At 38.8% G+C, this 21717-nt stretch overlaps 4 protein-coding genes and 1 long non-coding RNA gene across 6 annotated transcripts in view; 3 read left to right on the plus strand and 2 right to left on the minus strand.

Annotated features, from left to right (window-relative positions):
• The first annotated feature begins 472 nt into the window (after window positions 1–472).
• Window positions 473–4591, plus strand: LOC132793011 (DC-STAMP domain-containing protein 2-like). 2 transcript variants are annotated; one of them, XM_060802594.1, is made up of 10 exons: window positions 473–708; window positions 763–1073; window positions 1135–1395; window positions 1834–2047; window positions 2102–2255; window positions 2969–3446; window positions 4005–4110; window positions 4168–4230; window positions 4287–4424; window positions 4485–4591. In XM_060802594.1, exons 1-10 carry the CDS (start codon window positions 494–496, stop codon window positions 4552–4554), a joined length of 2010 nt encoding a protein of 669 aa, XP_060658577.1. In that variant the 5' UTR covers window positions 473–493; the 3' UTR covers window positions 4555–4591. The 2 variants fall into 2 exon arrangements, 1 of the variants encoding a protein (XP_060658577.1); XR_009633063.1 differs by lacking the exons at window positions 4005–4110; window positions 4168–4230; window positions 4287–4424; window positions 4485–4591 and having other exon boundaries at window positions 2124–2255; window positions 2969–3105.
• A 707-nt stretch (window positions 4592–5298) lies between these two features.
• Window positions 5299–8985, plus strand: LOC132793001 (DC-STAMP domain-containing protein 2-like). Its single transcript, XM_060802559.1, has 10 exons — window positions 5299–5929; window positions 6534–6844; window positions 6904–7164; window positions 7224–7591; window positions 7718–7886; window positions 7944–8252; window positions 8312–8417; window positions 8470–8538; window positions 8594–8731; window positions 8795–8985. Exons 1-10 carry the CDS (start codon window positions 5346–5348, stop codon window positions 8883–8885), a joined length of 2406 nt encoding a protein of 801 aa, XP_060658542.1. The 5' UTR covers window positions 5299–5345; the 3' UTR covers window positions 8886–8985.
• A 1021-nt stretch (window positions 8986–10006) lies between these two features.
• LOC132790839 (uncharacterized) lies at window positions 10007–11664 on the minus strand. Its single transcript, XR_009632836.1, has 3 exons — window positions 11607–11664; window positions 11464–11531; window positions 10007–11388 (listed from the first exon to the last, which is right to left on the minus strand). It is a non-coding gene; the product is annotated as an uncharacterized LOC132790839 (long non-coding RNA).
• A 265-nt stretch (window positions 11665–11929) lies between these two features.
• On the minus strand, window positions 11930–14635 carry LOC132794454 (dynein axonemal intermediate chain 4). Its single transcript, XM_060804916.1, is given in 7 exon segments — window positions 11930–12222; window positions 12280–12492; window positions 12546–12739; window positions 12741–13193; window positions 13195–13995; window positions 14057–14275; window positions 14331–14635. Coding segments are annotated over 7 exon segments (2286 nt in total). The 5' UTR covers window positions 14523–14635; the 3' UTR covers window positions 11930–12008.
• A 1378-nt stretch (window positions 14636–16013) lies between these two features.
• The window catches only part of LOC132794453 (breast cancer anti-estrogen resistance protein 1), a 42156-nt gene continuing 36452 nt past the window's right edge, over window positions 16014–21717 (plus strand). Inside the window, exon 1 of the mRNA XM_060804913.1 lies at window positions 16014–16403. Within this exon, the coding sequence (XP_060660896.1) occupies window positions 16065–16403 (339 nt within the window). The 5' untranslated portion in view covers window positions 16014–16064. The remainder of the gene's footprint in view (window positions 16404–21717) is intronic.

Here is a 21717-nt window from a genome sequence, read left to right on the forward strand (position 1 = left end):
TTTGAAAATAAAAATCCCTCAAAACATAAAAACCAAAAGAAAAAAAACAAAATAAAAATTCACAACTATGAAATATCCCAAAAAAAATACGGCACAGTTTGTTAAATGAAACTTAAGGTTTTGACATTTGTAAAAGAATGAAAAAGTTGAGAACCCGCAAAAAGTTCGAGTGTAAGTTGGTTTGATTCAATAAAACTAAAAACGTGAAGCAAAAGAGAAGCAAAGAAAGAGAAAACAAAAACTATGTGTTTGATTTTTTAACGGCCATTTTGCTTAAGTAATATAGCAGTCAGCTTTATGTGTAGCACATTGGAAACAAGCATGGCTGCCAATCAGACGCTGCGCGCTGCCTGCACTTGGTGCGAGCGAGACAAATATAGTATTCAAGCAAGGCAAGCAGTGCAATGCTTAGCAAGCAGTGCTGCTCTTATTTGAATATTGAAAAGTAACTGACAATAAGTTCAGGGCAATTTAATTGTCATTGCTTTACACTATGTATTTTTCACATAACAATATGTCGACATTTGCTTGGCCACTTAAATTGATGATACCTTTGAGTGTAGCGGGTTATTTGACGAGCATAAGCCTGATACTGCTTTGTTATGATTGGCAACCCGTGGAAAAGTTGAAGGAACTCAGTCAGAATTGGTTGTTAATGGCGTGCTTGGGAATTGTGTGTATAATGCTGATCTATAGTCGACCCATGCGGTGAGCTGGTACTAAAATTAGATTTATTTTTGTATTAATGTTTAATTACTTCAGTTGCATCTTTGTGCTCGCTTTGCCTTCGTTGAGCAGCTCTCGAGGACGCGCTTTGCTCATCACTTTGGCCTTCTTTGTGGCTGCTTTGGGTCCCTCGGCCAATATTATGGCCAATCTGCGCATAATGCTGCAAAGTCTGGACTGTGGTCAGCAACTGTTGCGTCAGGCAATTGGTCAGTTGTTGGATGTGCTGCTCGAACCCATTAAAACGGTTCAATCAGCTGTTGGACTAATGTTGGACGAAGTGCGTCGCGTGCTGCGTCAGGTGATGGATCTCTTGCTGAGCATCCAAAGATACTTGGTGTTCTTTAGTGAGTCGACAATTTTAAACGGTCTATTGATTCCAAATTTGTTAATTTTCCCTCTTTTTAGTTGATACTTTCAAGAGTTGTTCTTCCTGGTTGAAGTCTGTGGCGGAACTTTGTAATTCCCAGCGAGGATCACCCGGCACTCGCTGTCAGCGCGCTGCTGAGCGAGTTGTGATCAAGTGTCGCGAGAATTTCGTTTATGTCAGATCACTTTGCTATGCCACCAGACTTTATATGGCCGTCTGCTTGCCTGTGATGTTGTTCGATGTGTTTTGCGTTGACTTCTGGAGCAGAAGTTGGAATTTTATGGATTCTATAATGGAACGTAAGTTTAGCTTAGATATTGATGGGTTAGAATATTAGATCAGGGAAAGAATTAAAATGATTATCCATTTGTAGAAATATTTAGATCCTTTGACTATGAGAATCAGGATTCTGAAATTTTCAGAATATCATTTTGAAAATAACCAATATCGTCGGTTTAAAATTTAAGCGAATTTGTTGATCTTTTGCGGAGTTATTTTACAAACTAAATCTTAATTTGAATTTATTAATTTGATCTATAATACGTATTTATAGCTAAAGTTTTAAATTTAAGCTTTTTAAACGATCCCTTAATTCATATAAAAACGACAATGATAAAATCCAAAATTCCTAAAATACATGCTGAACATTACGAGTATTCTATATTTAATTTTTGTCGAGCGCCGAAAAACTAAAAAAGATTTTATTTTTTATACTTCTATTTTTTATTACTTTATAGGCTATTATGAATTTGTAGCACAGCTGGAGCAAATGTTTGATGCTAGCATCAGTTTTAAGCACAATTTTAACTTTCACACAAATGCCTCGAAGAATCTTTCCGATGTCAGCGAGCAGATCCTGCAGGATATCACACAGAGTCTGCGTCCTTTTCGAGTTTTGCAAAGCTGTCTGGATTTACTTTGCTGGCTGCTGCTGTTGCTGGTGTTTGTCAAGTGGGCGAGACAAATTAAATATAGTTTATCTTAATACTTTACAATTCTTTCTAGCGCCGCCTTCTTCTATCTGCAGTATATGCAGAGTCGCAGTTATCAGAATGTTTATTTGACTAGCGACTTTTATGCGATTGAACAACAATTCAGGCTACAAGGAAGAAGACGAGTGTTGCCGTTAAAGTGTCTAGAGCGTGGCAAGTACTTGAAGGTACATTTATGGTATATTTTGAGTGTATAGTTTATTGATATACCAAATATTGCTTTTGGTATATTGCAGTACAGTACAGTATTCTATGCATAGGGTAAAATGTAAAACCTTGTACCAATAGCGAATGTTTTTTTTTTTTGGTATATTTTGTTGCAGTAGATTATTGATATACCAAATATTGCTTTTTTGTATATTTGAGTATATTCAATCAACACTAGGGAAGTGTACAACTTTTTGCCAATAGAAGATGTCTCTAATTTATTGGTAATTTCTATGGTATTTTTTTGTGTAGTAGATTATTGATATACCAAAAATAGCTTTTGGTATGTTTCAGTATATTCAATCAAGAGTATAGAAGTGTACAAAGGAGATATTTCTAATTTGTTGGTAATTTCTATGGTATATTTTGTGCTTTATGGTATATTTTGAATGTAATGCAGCGTATTTCTCAAGATATTAAATATAGCTTTTGGTATATTGCATCCATTGGGTAAAATTGTATTGAAATTTTGTGTCAATAGGAATTGAATCCATTTTTTTTTTTTGGTATATTAGATATACCAAATATAACTTGTGGTATATTTTTTTTTTTACTTTTTAGTTATATTAATTTGATATATTTTAGCAATATTTCCGTATAGTGGATATCACTCGATTGTAACTTTCTTACTTGTTTTCTAGTTACTTAACAATTTTCCTCCTTAATTCTTCAGCTTAGCAGTCTGCATCTCACAAGTTGCGAGTGTCTATTGCTGGCTGAGCATGCGTTCTTGCTGCTCATCAGCTGCGTTCAGCTCTTTGCAATTTGTCTGGTGGATTACAGTCTCTTCTGGCTGCTGGCCAGCATCTCCTTCTATGGCCATCAGCAGGCGGAACTCGAGTTGCCCGCTTACATTGAACTGGAGATCAAACAAGGAGGTTTCATGGGCGACATCATGCGTGGCATTGCGAATGCTTTTCGTCCTTTAACACAACAAAGATCGCTGGATACGCAAGCTTGTCTGCCGTTACCTTTGAGGCCCAACTTTCGCAAGTACTTGGAGATATTTCAGTTGTGTCTGCTCGCCTGGCTTATACTGTTAACGGAGCCCTTTGTGCTGCGTTTGAGGCACGTGATCATGCAACATTTTAATCCAGAACGTGCGAAAGAAAGAGCGATTTATTTGCATCAGAAGATAATCAAGGAGAGAGGTGAGTGCATAAGATAAGTATTATTTATTTTACTATATATAGTATATTGTGTTGTCTTTGGTATATTTTGGGTAGACCAGTATATCGATAAATTTGTTAAATTTGAGTGTCGATTATTAAATAGTTTTGTATAATAAAACACGTTCAAATTTGGTTAAAAATCTGGTATACTTTGTACTCTTTAGTATATTTTGAATATGCATCAATAATTAGGTATATCAATAAATGCTGAATATATATTCGGTATATTTTCAGAATAATACCGCACTGCTTAGCTTTTTATTGAAAATGGGTAGCGCGTATCTTACAGTCGAGCACACACGTCTTTAGCTTCCTTGCTTAAATTTGCAACTCCTCGAATACTTTTTAAATCAATTAAACTAACAAATTGCAGATTTTAATTTTTAAGCTGCGCAGAATAATTTAAATAGATAACATAGTAAATACATTCTACGTGATTCCTGAAAATTTCATTACAATCGGTTGATAATATTAAAAGGATATTAAAGATCAAATTTATTTTGCTTACTGATTCTATCTCTCTTTTCTCTCATATAGCTAACTTCTTTAAGATGCCACGTCGCCAGGCACGAGCTACATTTCTTTACCCTGCCACAAGTCATAGAAGCAGCTGCTTGAAATGGCTGCACTCCAAGCTATGCTGGTCAGAACAACTGCTGTGCAACTCCAAAATATATCACTAACTCTGTTTCTTCTGTAGTTGCTGCCACTTTCTCTGGCCTCGCTGTGATGTGTGCGTCCTTTGTGGCAAGCTGCTTAGCTCGTTAGTCTGGTAACTCGCAACCAAAAATATATTTCATCTCAGGATCGCTCTTACAGCTCAACCCGCATCAATTGTGATTCACCTGGTTGCCAAGGCATCTTTTGCCAGCTTTGCTTTAGCTCATCGAATAATAAATGCAATCTTTGCCAACGATCTTTGGATTGTGACGATTGCAGCGTTATCTCGGAGGTTCAGTAAGCAACTTGAATTTGGCAAATCTATCTATTGAGTATACTTATAAGTCTTTATTCCAGGGACTCCTCGGATGATCCCGATGCGGTTTCCTATGGACAGCAGCAGGCAAAACTTTATTCCGGTAAATAACAGACCCATTTTGAAAATTTTATACAAAAAAATTGAATTGTTAATAGCTAATTTTATATATAATATAATAATATAATATAATATAATAATAATTAATTAATTAATTATAATAATTATATATAATTTATTAAAATACAAAAACTTTTTGGATAAATCACACGACTTCGTTATTTAATTGCATCCTAAACACCTCAGTTCCTTTGACTTTGCGTATTATATTCTTAAACTTAATTCTAATCAATAAATATTGACAAATAAATAAGCTAATTAATTGGCTTTTTCAATTTTTCGACAAGTTTATTCAAAGTTCTTTTATACAGTATATTCAGTTGAATGCATTTAGCGTCTGGTTATATTTCAGTATTTTTTGGTATATTAATTTGGTATATTTTTTTAGAATAGTCCGCTTTGTTTTGGTTTTATTCGAAATGGATAGGGGACAATTTGGCCTTCGGTATATTTTAGTATTTTTTCTGGTATATTAATTTGGTATATATAAGAATAGTATCGCAGTTTCTTGCTTTTAGTCAAAATGGATGCGAAATGGGGAAATATAGTCTTCGGTATATTTTTGTAATTTTCGCTATATGTATTTGGTATATTTTAAGAATTCAAAATGGAGAGCTTGTATCTGACTTCCCTACTTAATGTTCAACTTTTCTTTTATAGTTGTACATGCCTTTTTAAATCAAGATTTTACTTGATGAGTCATCTCTCATGAATAGAGTCACAAATTCATAGGATTTCTAGTCGAAAGTCTTATAGTAAAATAAGTAAAATTTTCATGAAAAATGCCGAGATATAGCAAAATCAGGTCTCGAACTTCATCTTCCTCTAGTGAAGACACATGCTGGGAGAGGAAACGAGAACCGAAACCGGAGTGGGAATGGGATCGTCAAAGTGCTGGCGACGATGGCGATGAACAGCAGACTCCATCCGACTCGGAGAATAAAACCAAGAAATCACATCATGTCTGGCCTCCACATTGGCACAAGGAGGCCAACGTATATTACGGCATAAAAGGAAAAAAGTTGCGGTACTCCAGCGAGGCAAGATCGGATTACGATATATTGAATAGGCAAAAATCAGCGGGAAAAGACGAAGCGGGAAAAGACGAGCCACCCGTCTATCCCCAAGAGAAACCACAGAAACCAGCCAAGGATCCGCAGCCACCAGCTAAAGAGGATGTAGTTACAACTCTTCCGTTTGAGCACATGCTCATGTATGTCATTGGGGGCTACATCTCGGGTATTTTTTTGGTGCTCTTCTGGTACATGTTCGACAAGAAGGCGGATCGAGATCTCAATATGATGTGGCTGCTCATCGTGCTCCTAGTGCTGCTCATTTTAGTACTTTGCTGTAGTCACACGACGAGGTGAGTAAGAAGTTCTTGATGGGGTTTGAGTAAACCTTGAACATCGATTTCAGTTGAAGTGTATAAGAAACTAGAGAGTTGATAGAACTGTTCATCTACATTTGAATCTCAGGATCTTAGAACTTAAAAAAGGAAGAATCCTCAATTTGAAATAGTTTCAACATTACACAATGTCTTCTTCTAATTCATGAGTCAAGTTAACCTATAGCCATGAAGTTTAGTCAAATATATGTATGAAGTTGATTCACTGAGTAAACCAGTCAACAGACTGTTCAACTGGTAAGAGCCAGGAGGCTGAAACACGTACAAAAAGTAGTTCTTTAAAAAATATCTGAATTAAGTGCTGGGAGGTTGCTATCACAACACAGAATACTTAAATAAAATATCAGTGGTAAGAGCTAGGAGGCTGAAATGCCTACACAACATAGCTTGCCAAAAACTTCAGTGGTAAGAGCTGGAAGATTATACGTAATGAAGTTTACCAAAAATTTTGGATTTTCGCTTCACCCTTGGCTAGTTGAATCCCTGAACTAATCAGTCAGTGAGCGAATGAAATAGTCTATAATATTAATGGAACTCTTTCTTCTCCTTTCCTCATTTTCAGATGCATTGGCGCTCTGTTTTTTCCGATACTCGGTGGCTATAGAGGACGCCTGTTGCTCATGACCTGGGCCTTTTACTTGGCTTTGACTGGACCCGTGATGAATATCATTCGCAATATAGACATCATGATACGAAGTGTGGCCTGTGATCAGGGTCTGGTGCACAGTGCTTTGACTCCGCTGCATCAGATCATGGGTGAACCCATTTATGTCGTGGAGCAGTCCATCTACAATTGCTTGAAGCAAGTAAGGTCTCTAATGGTGCGATTAGATGATGTGTTGCAGCGTTTAGAGAAGCCCATTGTGGGATTGTGTGAGTGGCAAAGGAATCTCCCTAAAACTGAGACTTAAGAGTAACTTTCTTTATTTTAGATACCAGCTATAGCAGCTGCGGTGAATGGTTGAGACATCAGCAGAATTTCTTTGACAACCAAATGGGCGCACCCTATGATCGTTGTTTGGGCGCCGGGAATATTAGCGTGCAGGAATGTTTGGCCAAGTTTCCCGGTGAGAAGTCAGTTTGCCATATGGAAGAGCGTTTCGCTTGGTTCTGCTCGAATCTCAAGGATTTGGCCAGCTTCTTTGATCCCTACATGCAACAGCATCAGGAGCTGGGCGAACAAATGTTTACCAGTAAATCGAAAGAGTATTTGGAGGTCGTTCTATATATACTACTTGTACACTCCTTGCAGGACCCTTGGAAAGCTTTGACAACATACGATCGATTTTTGCGGTGAGCATCACTTTTGATCACGGACAACAATCGCCAGAAGATGCTGTTCCATCGAGCACTGATGTTGAACTGGAACTGGGCAACGAGTTTGATGCAGAGATGAAATCATTTAAATACATCTTCTTATGGCTTGATTTGATCATCATTGCGTTGATCATTTCTGTTTTGTTGGCTGCCATCTATTTTCGCGCCAACTTTTTGGGGCACGAAAATTTTCTGAATGTGTATTTGACAACGCAGTTCTTTGCCCACAATGAAGAGCAGAACAGAACTTTGGGTTACAGTGCAATGCCTTTGAGAGCACAAGAGAAGAACAAGTATGTGAAGGTAATTCCTGATATCTGTCTGTCTGCGTGTTTAGGATGCTATATCTTAGAGACTAGCAGAGTTGGAGAAATTAAATTTTATTATTGTACGCTCTTGGTTGTAAAGTTTTTAAATCATTCTTTTTAGCTTTCCGCCTTGCGACATCTGGATTTTGAGTTGGAAATCACTTATGACTCTTGGATGTTTATGATTATCACAAGCTTGCAGCTATTCATCATCTGCTTTGTGGATGTCAGTCTTTTCTGGATGTTGGCTATAATGTCGTATCATTCACATCAAACGGCAGATTTGCAACGTAAGTAACATAAAAACCTTAATTTCCAATCATTTCTTATGTATACTTTTTAAATAGCTCCTGAATATACCAAAATTTTGGTGGAAGGCGGCGGAATGATTGGTTTTATTATACGTAGCTTGGTGCAATCCTTTGAGCCACTGGCCAAGAGTTTATTTGTGGATGTTCAGCATTGTTTGCCGTTGCCAGGACCTCCGAAATATATGCGCTATTGGGAGATTATGATGCTGTGCTTATTGACCTGGCTGTTGTTAATCTTCGATGGATATTCGCTGCGCACACGTCATCTGATCATGGCCAGCTTCTATCCACAGAATAGCAATAAAAGAGCGCAGTATTTGCTGCAGCGTTTGATGCGTGAGAGAGGTTAGTTCATCGATTATAGATCATATATAGTATATACAATATATTTATTATCTTTATAGATGTCTTTGTGTTGACCTCAAGACGCACAGCTCGTGCCATAAATGCCTACATCGAAGGAGATTGCCAGTTGCAAGGCACAAACTTGTTTCATGTTGCACTTTATAGGTACATTTCAAAGTATCTCAAAACTCTACTTTAATTTGAATTTAATTTTCAGACTTTCCTGCGGTCGTTTTGGCGGCTACAAGAAGCAAAAATGCATCATTTGCCATGCCAAACTAACCAAGTAAGAATATAATTTCCTCCTTCAAAATATAGCTTAAATTTTTAACTACTTCCAGAACTGATACTGTGAAATGCGATACACCCAAGTGCAGAGGCATTTATTGTCAAACATGTTTCATTGAGTCCAATTGTCATTGCATCATCTGCAATCCTCCAACTGTCTATGGCGATTACACTCAGTACTCGGAAGTGGAGTAAGCTTAGCTCTTTTAAGATTATAATGTTAATTTATTTAAAGTTATGTCTGTATTTTTTAGGGATTCTTCTGATGATCCTGATAATGAACCTTATCGACCACAAAACATTTACTGTGGCCAAACTTTTTCGGAGCGGCACAAGAGTGCTTAAACTTAACGTAATGAGATCTATGAATTGTTAAATACATCAAAATACATACATACATATGTATACACAAACAAAACAACTTGCTAAAATAAATATACACACGACACAATGATTTGCGACATCTTTACTTACTGAGCTAACGGCATAAACACCAGTAATTAGGTTCTCATTTTAAAGGAAGAGGATTCCAACATTTTAAGAAACAAGAACCAAATTCTTTTTTTTAAGATCGAAAAGTTCTTAGATCAAGATTTTCTAGCTTTTTTTCAATATAGAATAAAACAATTTGGAAGCTTTTAATCCTAAAATAGATTTTTTTAAATCTTAAAATGCAAATAGCATAAAAAGCTTGTTTAAGATTGCTTCTACCTAAAAATATTATTTTTATTTTATTTATTTTTAATATTGAAAAATGCTTAAATCAAATTTTTATTCAATCTAAATTTTGTTCTCTGTGTAGGATAAAATTGTATTCAAATTTTCGTCAATTGGCTACTTGATAGATATTAATTAATAAATTACAAACATATGACGCTTTAAGATACTATGTTTTTGTTTAATTAATCTATCGATTTATTATTTTGTAGAATTTTTCTTAAGTAAACATAAGATTTATATTATAAATAAAATCATTTTTGATCAAAAATATTGACCAACAACTTTTCAGATGTTAATAATTTTAAATGATTTGAAAAAAAAAAACAAACACAAATTTCGAGAAAGTATATTTTTATTTGAATTGAAATTGGGATTGTATTAAATTTGAATTGGAAAAAAAAAACTTTAATTCATATGTCAATATGTCAATTATTTTTTAGTAAAGTGGCCTCGTCTCATTAAATAAAATTTTCTTTTAATAATTTTCAAATAAACAAATAATTTCGAAAAAGGTGCATTAAAATTTAAGCATTCATTATTCTGCAGCTTCTTAATTTACAATTCCTTCAATTAACCGATAGATGATTTAAGTTGAGACTTTTTTGATGATAGGTAATAGAATTTGTGTGGCATGGACATCAAAGTCATTTACATGCATGGCATAATTATTATAAACAAATATTCCCAACAATAATTTAAGTTAGTTAATAATTTATTATTATAATATTATAACTATGTCACAGAAAATTGAGGCAACGATGGGTTAAGCCAACTTGCAACTAATAATTGCATGTTGTGGCAAACAGATGAATTGTGCGCTTTATGAGCTCCATTTCTTTTAGCATCTCGTCATCTAGTCATCAGCACCTTTCTCCCGAGCAGAGTTGAGCTGAGACCTGTTTACCAGCCAGCGACTTTTTAAGCTGCTCCCGCTATACGAGGGAGAGAGAGAGAGAGCAAATAACTCCGCTATGGGAATCCAAGAAATTCTGATGAATCGCAGCTTTTATTGGCAAAATGGCAAAATGGCATTGCGTATCGCGTTTGCCTCGTCATCTCGTGTTCTGGTTGACACTGTCATGGCCATATCAGCTACTGCAGCAGCTACTGTAAGCTCGTTTGTCTCCTTGTCAGCTCTGGCGATAATGTGGATGTTGATGCTGATGATGATGATGACAACGATAATGAAGAGCGTCTTTGCGTTGGGCAATAACACTTTGTTTTCAATTTGTGCCTGCGGTCGGCTCCTCGACTCTCATTGTGGACATTGTTTGGCGCACATGTGGGCTGCAATTAAATGTTCATTAAATGCGACAACCACGACAAGCCTGAGATTGTTTCTCAACAATTAATGCAGCTGAGATGGAGACGAAGACGTTGCCTCAGGCTGAGCCTGAATCAGCACAAGGATTGTGGGCTTTGATGATGACATTCAGCGGCGTTTGTTTTTGGTCTCTTTTCTCTTTTTTTGTTTTTTTTTGTTGTCTGCCTTCGGCTTCGGAATGTGCTGTGTAATTTACAGCCATCTTATATGATGGTGGTCTCAATGCTCCCCCTCCTTTCAACTCTCTTTTTATTTATGAGCCACAAATTTTGACATTTATTTCTATTTCTTAAGTTGTCGCTGCCTTTGGTCAAAAAGAACAACTGTAACCGTAGTTTGATCAGGGTTCTATTCTACATTTTTATGGATGTTTAATAAATTCCTCTTTCATCTTGTATGCTAATGTGTACACAAGTGTTTATTTGATATTTAACACCCGCTGCTCCACAGGTTTTGAACCCTCTACTGACCACCAAATGCGACATTTAAACCACACACACACAGATCAGAGCACAAAAAGATCGAAGAACCGAGAACGGAGAACGGAGGAGAGAACACACTCAAAGTAAGGGTCATTTTCATATTTGCCGAATCGCTTATTTGATTTCGTTTCGTTTTCGTTTCTGTTCGTCATCGTCTTGTGTTACCTGTTTGCATTCCGTAATTCGAGCTGTCGCCGTGCAACCGACTGATCCAATTCCCATTCCGTTATAAGCCCTTGTTTATCGGCGTAAATAAGTAGCTGCAAATTGAAGAAGCTTTTCTTTTCTGAATGCGCACTGAGTCATTGAACCTTTGCCAGAGCTGAGGGGACAATTCCTTAGCTTCAAGTTCAGTGTGAAGGAAGTTGTCTTCCTTGAAGTTGAGTGGATTCGTTACCTGTTGAGCTTGGCACGCATTTTAGGGGTTGATCTGATCTTGATCCTTTCTTTGCACTCTGATCTCTCCTTTTATTAACAACCGATATGTACACAAAGGAAGGACAAGCAAGAAATTTGTGTACATATTTGAGTTTTACTCACAGATCAAATATGATAAAATAAAACATTTCTGAAAGATTTTTTGAACATCAGATTTGATTAGATTAAAAAATGCCACATATATAGGTTACAAAGGCTTATAATTTTTGCTATATTTAATTTAATAAGACCTATCGTTGATAATTCGGTATATTTTTGACTCTATGGTATATACTAAATGTAGTAGTTTATCGATATATCAAATATAGGTTAACTTCAGTATTTTAATTTGGTGTAATTGGCTAATAGATTCTTTCTTGTTATATCGATTATTGTGAATCTTAACTTTTTATGAAAAATATTACATTCTTTTATGATACCCTCCAATTTTAGAGCGCTTTATTATTTGCAATATTGAAACCCAAAAACCAATTACATTTTAATTGCCTAATCCTATACAGTTTTCTACGGTTTATGGTTCTTCTTGCCGGGATAGCCAAAGAAACCGATGCTCTTTAGCTCAATGAAGAGATCCTGATCATTGCCAATGGCTTTGTAGATGGCCTTTTCCAGCTCATCGTACTGAAAATGCGGTGGAAATGGCATATCATTTAGGCCCTGGAACAAGGCATTGCCACGCTCATTGCCCACAACCAAAGTTGTGCCGCTATTCGAGAATCTATAAAAAGATTAAAATGGGCTAAAGAAAAGGTAAAGATAACAAGGCTTTACTCACTGTCCAATAGTGTTATAGGAGGAATCCATTTCGTGCTTTCCCATGGGCTTGAGTATGTTGCGACGAATGTCCCAAACGCTGACCGTATCGCGGTTCATAGAGACTAGAACAGTGGAGTGAGTGGGACTCCAGTTGGCCCAGTGTACGGGCTGAAAGTCATCGAGCAGTTCAATCAAAGGACGCGTCATGCCATCAATCCAAATGCGCACGTACCTAAGTATGGAAAATGGAATGAGAAAGAAAAAGGGAAAGCAATTTCCCCCTACCAATCGTTGCCACAGGTGAGAAAAAGCTTGGGTGACCAGGGTGAAAACTCCATGACATTGACTCCGCCATCGTGACACTTGAGCACCTCCAGATATTGATGCTGATAGTTGATGGAGCACTTGTGAATGCAGCCCTCATCGGTGAGTATGTAATAGATGTCCTTGTGCACCGGATGTGTGGTAATATAAAGTCCCCTGCGGATGCCGGTTGGACTCCACAATCGTGGTGGGCATCAGCGGCACACGAATACCCTCGGGATGTCCCTCGATGCGTTCGAGAGTCATCTGAGTGAAGCCCAGCAAATAAGGCGACTTGATGATGGAGAAGCGAGTGACGGAACCATCTTGGGACAGGCTCAGGAACGGATCAATCTCGTTGGCATCGTCGTCGGTGGTCTGCTTGAGCCAACGTATGGCCACCACGGGCGAGCAACCAGGTGAAGTGCTGCGCTGAGACACCGCAATGGGAACGTTGCCGAGATCGGCGACGTTGCGCACTTCAACGCTGCCATCGTACATGCCAATGGCAATCAACGATGGCAGATAAGGGGAGAAACAAAGCGCAGTCACGGGTATTTTATAGTAGTAAGCACGCTCCGGTTCACCGGGATTCTTAATGCTCCAGATGTAGACATCCCCCCGAGTTGGGCACTTGCTGCGAGGAGAACGAGAACAGACCGTAGGAAATGGCCAAAATGTCGCTGTTGGTGGTGCAGAAACTCATGTCGCTAACCGCTTTGCGCTCATCGTAGCTGGGCACGGGTATCAAGCGAAAGAGCAGCTTCAACGAGTACTTGTACTCCACATCCGGGGCACAGCGATCCACCTGCTGAAAGTTGCGGAAACGTTGCATTCCCGCCTTGTACAGATTGCTCGAGAGTGTGCGTCCAATGTACTGCAGAGATGTCTTGAACTCAGGACGTTGATACAACTCCGTTGCTTGATTCTTGGCACGTTCCTTGGCTTTAGCTTCCTCTTCCTCATGGTATGCAGCGGCTGCTGCATCCATCACTTGAGTGCCCACACTTTCACCCGGCTTGGCCAGACTCTGCATGGTGGTATGCGCATCTTTCTTGGGATTGACGCCCTCCAGTGTGTCGTACATCTCAAAGTTGGATACATAAGAACCCACAGTTGCGAAGTCCACATAAATGGTGTTCACTGCCCGTGAGTTGGTCAACACCAGCGTTGTCTGTGCATCGTTGTCGGAGCGACGTCGCACCTTGCCTTTGCCCATGGTCAGATACTCGTAGTGACGATTGTCGGCCTCCACCTGCTCGCCTTGGGGTGTGCCCTTGGCCACCGTTGTGCTGGGCTGATTGAAGAGCACAAAGAAATCGGACTTGCGTAGCGTCACCTTAACAAAGGACTTCTTGAAGGGCACGGGAACGTGACCCTGTTTGATTTCCTCAACCTTGCTAGCACTAAACACAATATTCTCAAAGATGATCTAGGAAAAACAATGGCATTACATCTACGAATTAGAATGGTTAACTCCCTCAGCTGCTTACGCCATTGATCAACTCGTCCATGGATTGCTTGTTGCCACCGACACCTCCGCGCATGCTTTGACGTGTGCGGGAGCGGGAAGAGCGAGAGTGCAGCAGCTGCATGGTATTGACCTCATGCTTCAAATGCACATTGAATGTGAGAAACTGATCGGCGTAGGGCTGATCGGATATATAGTTGGGCGTCATGTCCACCTCCTCCCCATCAACCACTTCGGTCACCTAACAGCAGCTGTAAATTAGTTAGGGAATGAAAGTGTTATATAGTTTAGTCTACCTTAAACTGCTGACGATACTCCAGATCAGCCATTATCTCATGTGCATACGAGTGCTCTGCGGGTTTCTTCTCTTTGGGTTTCTTCTCTTTCTCTGTCTCCCCTTCTAGCTCGACACTAGTGACATTTACTGACTTTTTTCCGCTCTTGGGGAGTTCGAACTCCTCTTTCTTGATGAAAGATTGCTGATCCATATTGTTGCTAATGCTAATTATGCTAGGAAAGTCTTTTGAATTGCTGCCTACAATAAGAAATATTGTGAAAATGATTTTACATATGAAAGTTGTTGCTGTTGTAGCTATTCAGCTCGAAAACTCAATCTTACATTGATTCCCATTCTACTATTTAATTGTTAACTTAACCACATAGATTCGAAAAGGTTTAACACATTTTTCGTGTAACATCGGGAGGCTGCAGCAGAAATGGTTCAAAAAATGTCTCAGATTGAATTCTACTGACTCTATAATTAATTCGACGTTCTCACTGATTCAAGTAGTGTTAGTATGTGAAGATGTAAGGTACTGAACCGGTTCAAAAAGTGGTTTAGCTTGGTGTAGATATATTTCCATATATATGACGTCTTAACCATCTTAACCGATCTAAAATGTGATTTTATTGAAAACCACACTCTCTGAGCCGGCTTAATAAGTGGTTAAATTTGGTGGAAAGTGATTTGGTATTAAAGTCATCAAGTCTGCAATTACTAAGTTAATTTAGTAAGTAGTTCACATGGTAAATAATAATTTCCAAGTTAAAATTTTAAGTCTAAATTCTCTGAACTTATTCATTAATTCCCTTAGATTGGTGTAAGTTATTTTCACTCCATTTTTAGAAACTTATATAATATTTACATTCAATTCTAATTAAAAATTTAAATGTAACACTTAAAGTAAACACCTTCGCTTTTTAATTAACAACTTTCATTCTCAAATTCTCTAAACTCTATCATTTGGAATCCTAAAAATGAATGTGTTTATATGCACGATAGAACAAAAATAATGTAGTAGTTAATGTGTACCTTTGATACAAATCTTCATAGCAGTATACAACAGATTTTTGAATTTGTTTTGAATGTGTTTTGGGAAATACGTGCCCCGTTTTAAGAGGCGTCACTCTTGAATCGTTTTTGTTAATTAGCCATCTGAACACTTGTAATTTTTAATTAAATCTCATGGTGATACTGGCTCCCAGCTCCCCATTCCATCTCGTTAGTTGCGTTTGTTTTGGGCTGCTTATCGGCAAGAAGCTCACGTGCCGGTTTCGGTCTCGGTCTCGGTCCCGGTCCCTTTTGGGCTCAACGTCGTCGAGTCCTTGCGAATTTCCCCTGCAGATAAAATACAGATAAAGCTAACAACACTTTTGCCGGGGCAGCTAACAACCACCACCGAAGGGCGCTCTAACTTCAGCTCCAGCTCCAGCTCTAGCTTCGTGAGTGCGTTTCAGTAACAGTTGAACTCGCGTACGGTGCAAAACGAAGACCCGGAATCATCCGGTGTAAATTTTCCGACATTCGACATTCGGCATTCGGTTGAATTCGCATTTTTTGTCGGGACGAAAGTGAATTTTGCATGCGTGTATCTTTGAGATACAAGTGTGCGCTATCTCGTATGTAAAAAGTGAGGTGGTCTAATTGATTTGGTGTTAGACATCAGATATATGTACACGGACTCTATATCTGTTTTATACTAGTTATCGCAGTCACACAGTGTCTAAATTGCCAAAAGCTAATTACGAGCATGTCCGTTGCACAACAACACGAAACGCGATTGCCATCAATGGACTGCCAAAGTGAAAATCGAGTACCAGAAAACTCAATTAGGCATGTTGCAAAAACACAGACATTGGCAGCGGCATCAGTAACCAAACCGCAGCTAACACCGGCTGGAGCTGGAGTTGGAGCTGGGGCAGCTGCAGCAACATCGCCGGCAACAACAACTGTGGCCAAACAGCAGCAGTCGCAGCAGCAGCCGCAGACGCAGTACGTCATAAATTCAGCGCCAATGCACGCCAAGGCGACCACCGCGGGGGTCATCACTGGCGGCACGCTACATCTGCATCGAGTGAAAAGTGCGCAGGTACGTGAAATGTGACGTTAATTGAAAGTTAACCAGAGCTCAGCTCAGCTCAGCTTAGAGGAGGGGAGACGTGCAACTTTAGATACAGCTACAACTTCAGCTACGGACAGCGCCTTTTGATTCAGCTATTCATATGGAAATTTACTTAAATGAAACTGCCGTAGTGCGAGGTGTGATCCAGCAGAGAGTTGGACACAGGTTGGCAATAAAACAGGAAATGGTTTAATAGGAGGCGGAAATTAAATGGGAATAGGTGTGGGACCATTCCTATAATAGAGTGGGTTGGGGAATATACCTATGAAAAGGATGTGCTGTAATGGCAAATTGTACATACTATAGATAGAGAGAGGGACATACTATATGGTACATATTACGGATTTTTTATATACAGTGGCAAGCACATGTGGATAGATGTTTGTCACTTTTGATTTCAAGATGATGTAAAATTCGTAAAAAAATGTTAATCACCCTAATTATATTATATACTATACATATTATGGGATATTACAGCGACTTTTCTAGCTTGATATGAAACTAGCAAATTTGTGTCCCCTCAATAGAGATATCCCTCTATTATATTATGTTACAACTTTCGAAACTTTCGATACAAACATTTAACAGATGTTAGCAATAGGTATACAAAGAATTTTGGGAAACTTCCTCCGGACAGAATCATTTTAAATGTTATGATATTAGATTGCTATATTTTTGAACTACTTTCAATAAATTTGAATTGCTAATCAATCTGCTAAACACATTTTAATAATTATTATCAATATCGTAATACTTTTCAATCTAGAAAACAATATTTTTTTTGAATCAAGATTTTAATCTTAACTTAGTATAATAAAATAAATTCAAGATTCTGTCGTTATAAAAATTATATTTCAAAATTTTTTCAATACAAGAAACATATTTCAAAATGTTTTTTTTAATTTAAAAAATCTTAAATCAAGATTTTTCTATCTATATTTTCTCTATGTGCACATAATATTGAAAAATTGAATACACATATTTATTTTGTGGGAAATCAAACATATTTAAATGTTTATATATTATTAGATTGTTCTTTATTTCAATTATTTCAAATTAAACTTAAGTGCTGAATTTTGTTATAACACTCATTTAAATGAGGTATTCATGTTTGCTGAATTTTGTTGATAATGACAACTTCATATTATCGCTATTTTCAAAACTTTTATAAAAAGTATTCTTCAGAGCAATAATCAGTTTTTCAAATTCATAAATTTATGCTTAGCTCAAATCAGCTGGCAAAGTTTGCAAACAGACCTCGCATTAATTTGCAGTCCAAAGCATCGAGGACAATGTCAGAGCGAATACAAAAGCAAAAGCCAAGCGCACACACAATGCCTTCAGATACTACTATATACAGATATATACGCATATACACTCTCCAATACTCTCCAACTCATAGTTATATCGAGGAGGAGCAGTCGTGTTTTGTGTGTGTGTGGATGCGATAGCTACTCGTAGCTAACCACATTGTCAGGGTGCGTAGCGTAAATGTTGTGAATGCTTTTTCCTTTAATACTTTTTTGTGCGTCGTTTTGCCGGCAAAAACGAGCAGCGCCGGCTGCGGTTTTCAGTGTGTGTGTGTGTATTACACCCTCCTCCTCCTTCCTGGTCGACCTGGCCAGACTAGAGCTCAATGGAGCTAGCCGCATGCGTGTTGAGCGCTCGATGCTGGGCTGCTGGATACAGCGCGTCATTGCCATGTTATGTAAACACGGCAGCAAACCGTGGAGCAGATGAAGGTTGTGGAAGGGGAAAGTAGGGGGGCGGATGATGACGAAAGCAAAAGCCGAGGCGAGGCAACAACGACGCCGTCACATTTGCTGACTGCCTGATGCCTGATGCAGGAGTCGCGGTTGTGTGATGACCATGGCTTCGCTTTTGTGTGTGTGTGACTTCGCTGTCAAAGTCACGTCATACATCAGATGCGCTGCGATGCGAAATAAATTTGTTGACGCCATTCAAAGCGGGCATCTATTGCGAGGGAAGACAGCACAATTTATGGTTACTGCTGGGTGGTCCACATAACATACAGTAGCTACATTAGCATTTTTCCTTCGTTCGTGACGCACTTGAGTGTTGTGCATAATTTACATACACACACATGCGTCTATTGGCCACTTGGACTCTTGGACTTTAAGTTATGCTAAAATGTCCTGACTTTGCTGCCCCCCACTTTGCAAGCCAAGTTGTTCAGAGTTTTTCTTTTGCTTCAACTTTATGCCTACCACATTTGTTTCAGGTTCCTGTACTTCCCAAGTTTTCCTGAGTTCATTTCACGTTCCTTCACTTGCGGAGTTTTCTTCCATCTTCGGACTTTTACCTACCACATTGCCTTCCGGTTTCTTTACCTCCCAAGTTTTCCTAAGTCTTCCTACCACATTGCTTTAAGTTTCCTTAACTTGCGGAGTTGTCCTGAGTATTCCTAACTCATTGTTTTCAGGTTCCTTTACTTCCCAAGTTGTCCTAACTCTCCCTATCACATAGCTTTCAGGTTCCTTTACTTCCCAGGTTGTCTAGAGTTTGTCTTCCATCTTCGAATTTTTACCTACCACATTGCTTTAAGTTTCCTTTACTTCCCAAGTTATCCTCAGTCTTCATACCACATTGTTTTCAGGTTCCTTTACTTCCCAAGTTGTCCTAACTCTCCCTATCACATAGCTTTCAGGTTCCTTTACTTCCCAGGTTGTCCTGAGTTTTTCTTCCAAGTTCGGCTTTTTACCTACCAAATTGCTTTAAGTTTCCTTTACTTCCCGAGTTGTCCTCAGTCTTCCTACCACATTGCTTTAACTTTTCCTCCCAAGCTATGCTCACTTTTGCCTCTGCTGACTTAGCTTCCTTAAGACATAACAAATAACGCTCTTTTTTATGCTTTGAAGTTTTTGGTTTTCCTGGCCGCCCTCGACAGCATCCCGAGAGCGCAGCTGGTGGTGGGTTTTATTTTATTTTTTAATTTTTTTGGGTAGCTTCTTGTTTATGTTTGCTTTCAATTTTATCCCTGACATCGTTTGCATCCTTTTGTTTGGGCGGCTTTCGATCACGACATTTATTTTTTTGCGTTGCCTTCGCTGTCGTCGTCGTCCTTGCACTTGCCCGCAATTGAACCTCAGTTGGGGTTGTTTACCCTCCACCCCCAACCACCCACCTCAGGCTGCTGCCTGTTTGCTCCCATTCAGCGCTTTTTGGCATCCCTTGCTGAATTTATCTGAGAGCGCATTTACATTCTCTCTTTCTCTCTTTTTTTTTCGCTCTCTTGGCTGGAGTTTGTTATCCTTGGTTTTGGCTTTCATCTCTGCACACTCGACGGCTGTTTGTTTTGCTCCGTCGCCATCTCGTGGGGTTAATCAACCTGCGTCCTGCAGACTGCAACAAGGCAATTGAATTTATGTGCTGAACTTTGTCTGCGAAGAAGCCTTAAAGTTAGTTGCTGGCAACTGAAATTTATGGCCAAGAGATGACTTCTTACACAGCACGTGACCGCTGGCGTTGACAGCGTGTGCTTATCCTCAGACTTGAGTCCTTTGTCAATGGGCATTGCTTTGAGGGTTCACAAAAATAATGCAAAATAAGTCATATATGGTAATTAATCAATTTTCTACACAGAAATTATCTGTTGTAATCATCAAGTTGCTCATAAATTATAAATCTCATATCTACCTTGAGCTCAGAGACGCAGTTGGGATACTTTTTGATGTATGCATCTGGTTTGCCAATGCCAAAAATTGCCAACGTCAATTTATGGGATGGTCATTGAGCTTCAAGTTGAAATCCATTCATTGCAAATTTATATTCGAAAAAAAAAAAATCCACTTCAAACATTTCGGGGTCGTAAATTGAAATGTATGTAGCAGATTTTTGCAGTGCGGCTGCTATATCCAGTGGCCAGCAGACACGCCCCTTTTTAGTTGCCCCGCCCCTGTCCCCTGCTCGACAAGAGGCGCTAATGGAAGCCAGCGACGCTCTCAGCTGCCTGGCGCCAACATATTTTGCTGTCGCATTGAAATTATGAGCGCTGGCTGCGAAAATTTGCATTAAAATGAAAAAGAAAAGAAGAAATGGGGGGGGAAACAACAACATAACTCACAGAATGCAATGAAGAAAGAAAGAAAGTGGAAAGCGTAGAGTGAAGAATTAATGTGTACTCTTCGTGTACGTGTTTTGAAATTCCTTAATTTATAGACAGACTGAAGATGTTTGTTACCTGGCGGCTTTTCCTGACGACAATTTTCCTCACGTCATGTGAAACTTCGATTCAAACAAAACGAAAAAATGTATCTGCAAATGTTGATTACGTGTGACACATACAAGAATTTTCAACGACAGCATTTGATTACATAATTTCGGGTCGTTCTGCTTTTTTAATAAGCAATTCAAAATTGAGCATGAAAATGGAGAAAAATTGTTATTTTTCCCACTGGAGGAAAGGAGCACAGCGACAGCTGCCATAAATATTGGGAATGCGCTAATCAGCGCTGTCAAGCGACACACAAACAACTGCAGCGATGCACATCCAAAGAAGAGATACAAAAGCGCAGATACAGATACTTTTTTTCGGGCGCCTTGGCAAATTGTTGCTCGACACACAGACACAAAAATATCTCACGCATTCTTTCGGCGGCAGTTTTTTAATTAATTTATGCAGTTGCCTCAAAGATTTTCCAGTGCAGATTAAGCTCCGGCGATGGGGGCATTTAATAAATTGCTCTTAAATTAAAGAAAACGCGACAAAAACGGCGACATGCAAGATTTATGAGAGAGATTCCAATGCAACAGCAGCAGCGACAGATTGTTGCAGAGTTGCCACCTCAATGCGTAGTTTAATGCATGATTATTATGCCAAAGTTGCCGCCAAAAATATTCTATCAGACTGACCCATTAATCTGTGAAAATGTCACATTTGGGTTGCCTTAATGATCTCAACGCGTAGTCCAAAGAGGGGCGCCCACGTTTTGGCCCCGGGCCCGCTTTTTTTTTTTTTTTTTTTCTGTGTCTCTTCAAATTTGTATTTTGGTGTTTCGCTCGATGACCTTATAAATCAGACAGTGAAAAGCTGGTCGCTGGAAAAACGAGCGTCCAAATTTGTTCACAATCAAAAGATTTGTATGCGCTGAAAACAGAAAAATTCATAAAATCAAGAAATCAAGAAATCTAAAACATAAATTTTTGATTTACGCAATGGACGCGGGCGGGCGCCGAATTTTTTTGTGATTTATCTCAATCATTTCGACAGCCATCAAGTAATTTGGTTTTCTTTTCTTTTTTTCGACAAATTGGTAAAGGC

This window comes from Drosophila nasuta, chromosome 3 (assembly GCF_023558535.2).
Source record: "Drosophila nasuta strain 15112-1781.00 chromosome 3, ASM2355853v1, whole genome shotgun sequence".
In the NCBI taxonomy this organism is placed as follows: Eukaryota; Metazoa; Arthropoda; class Insecta; order Diptera; family Drosophilidae; genus Drosophila; species Drosophila nasuta.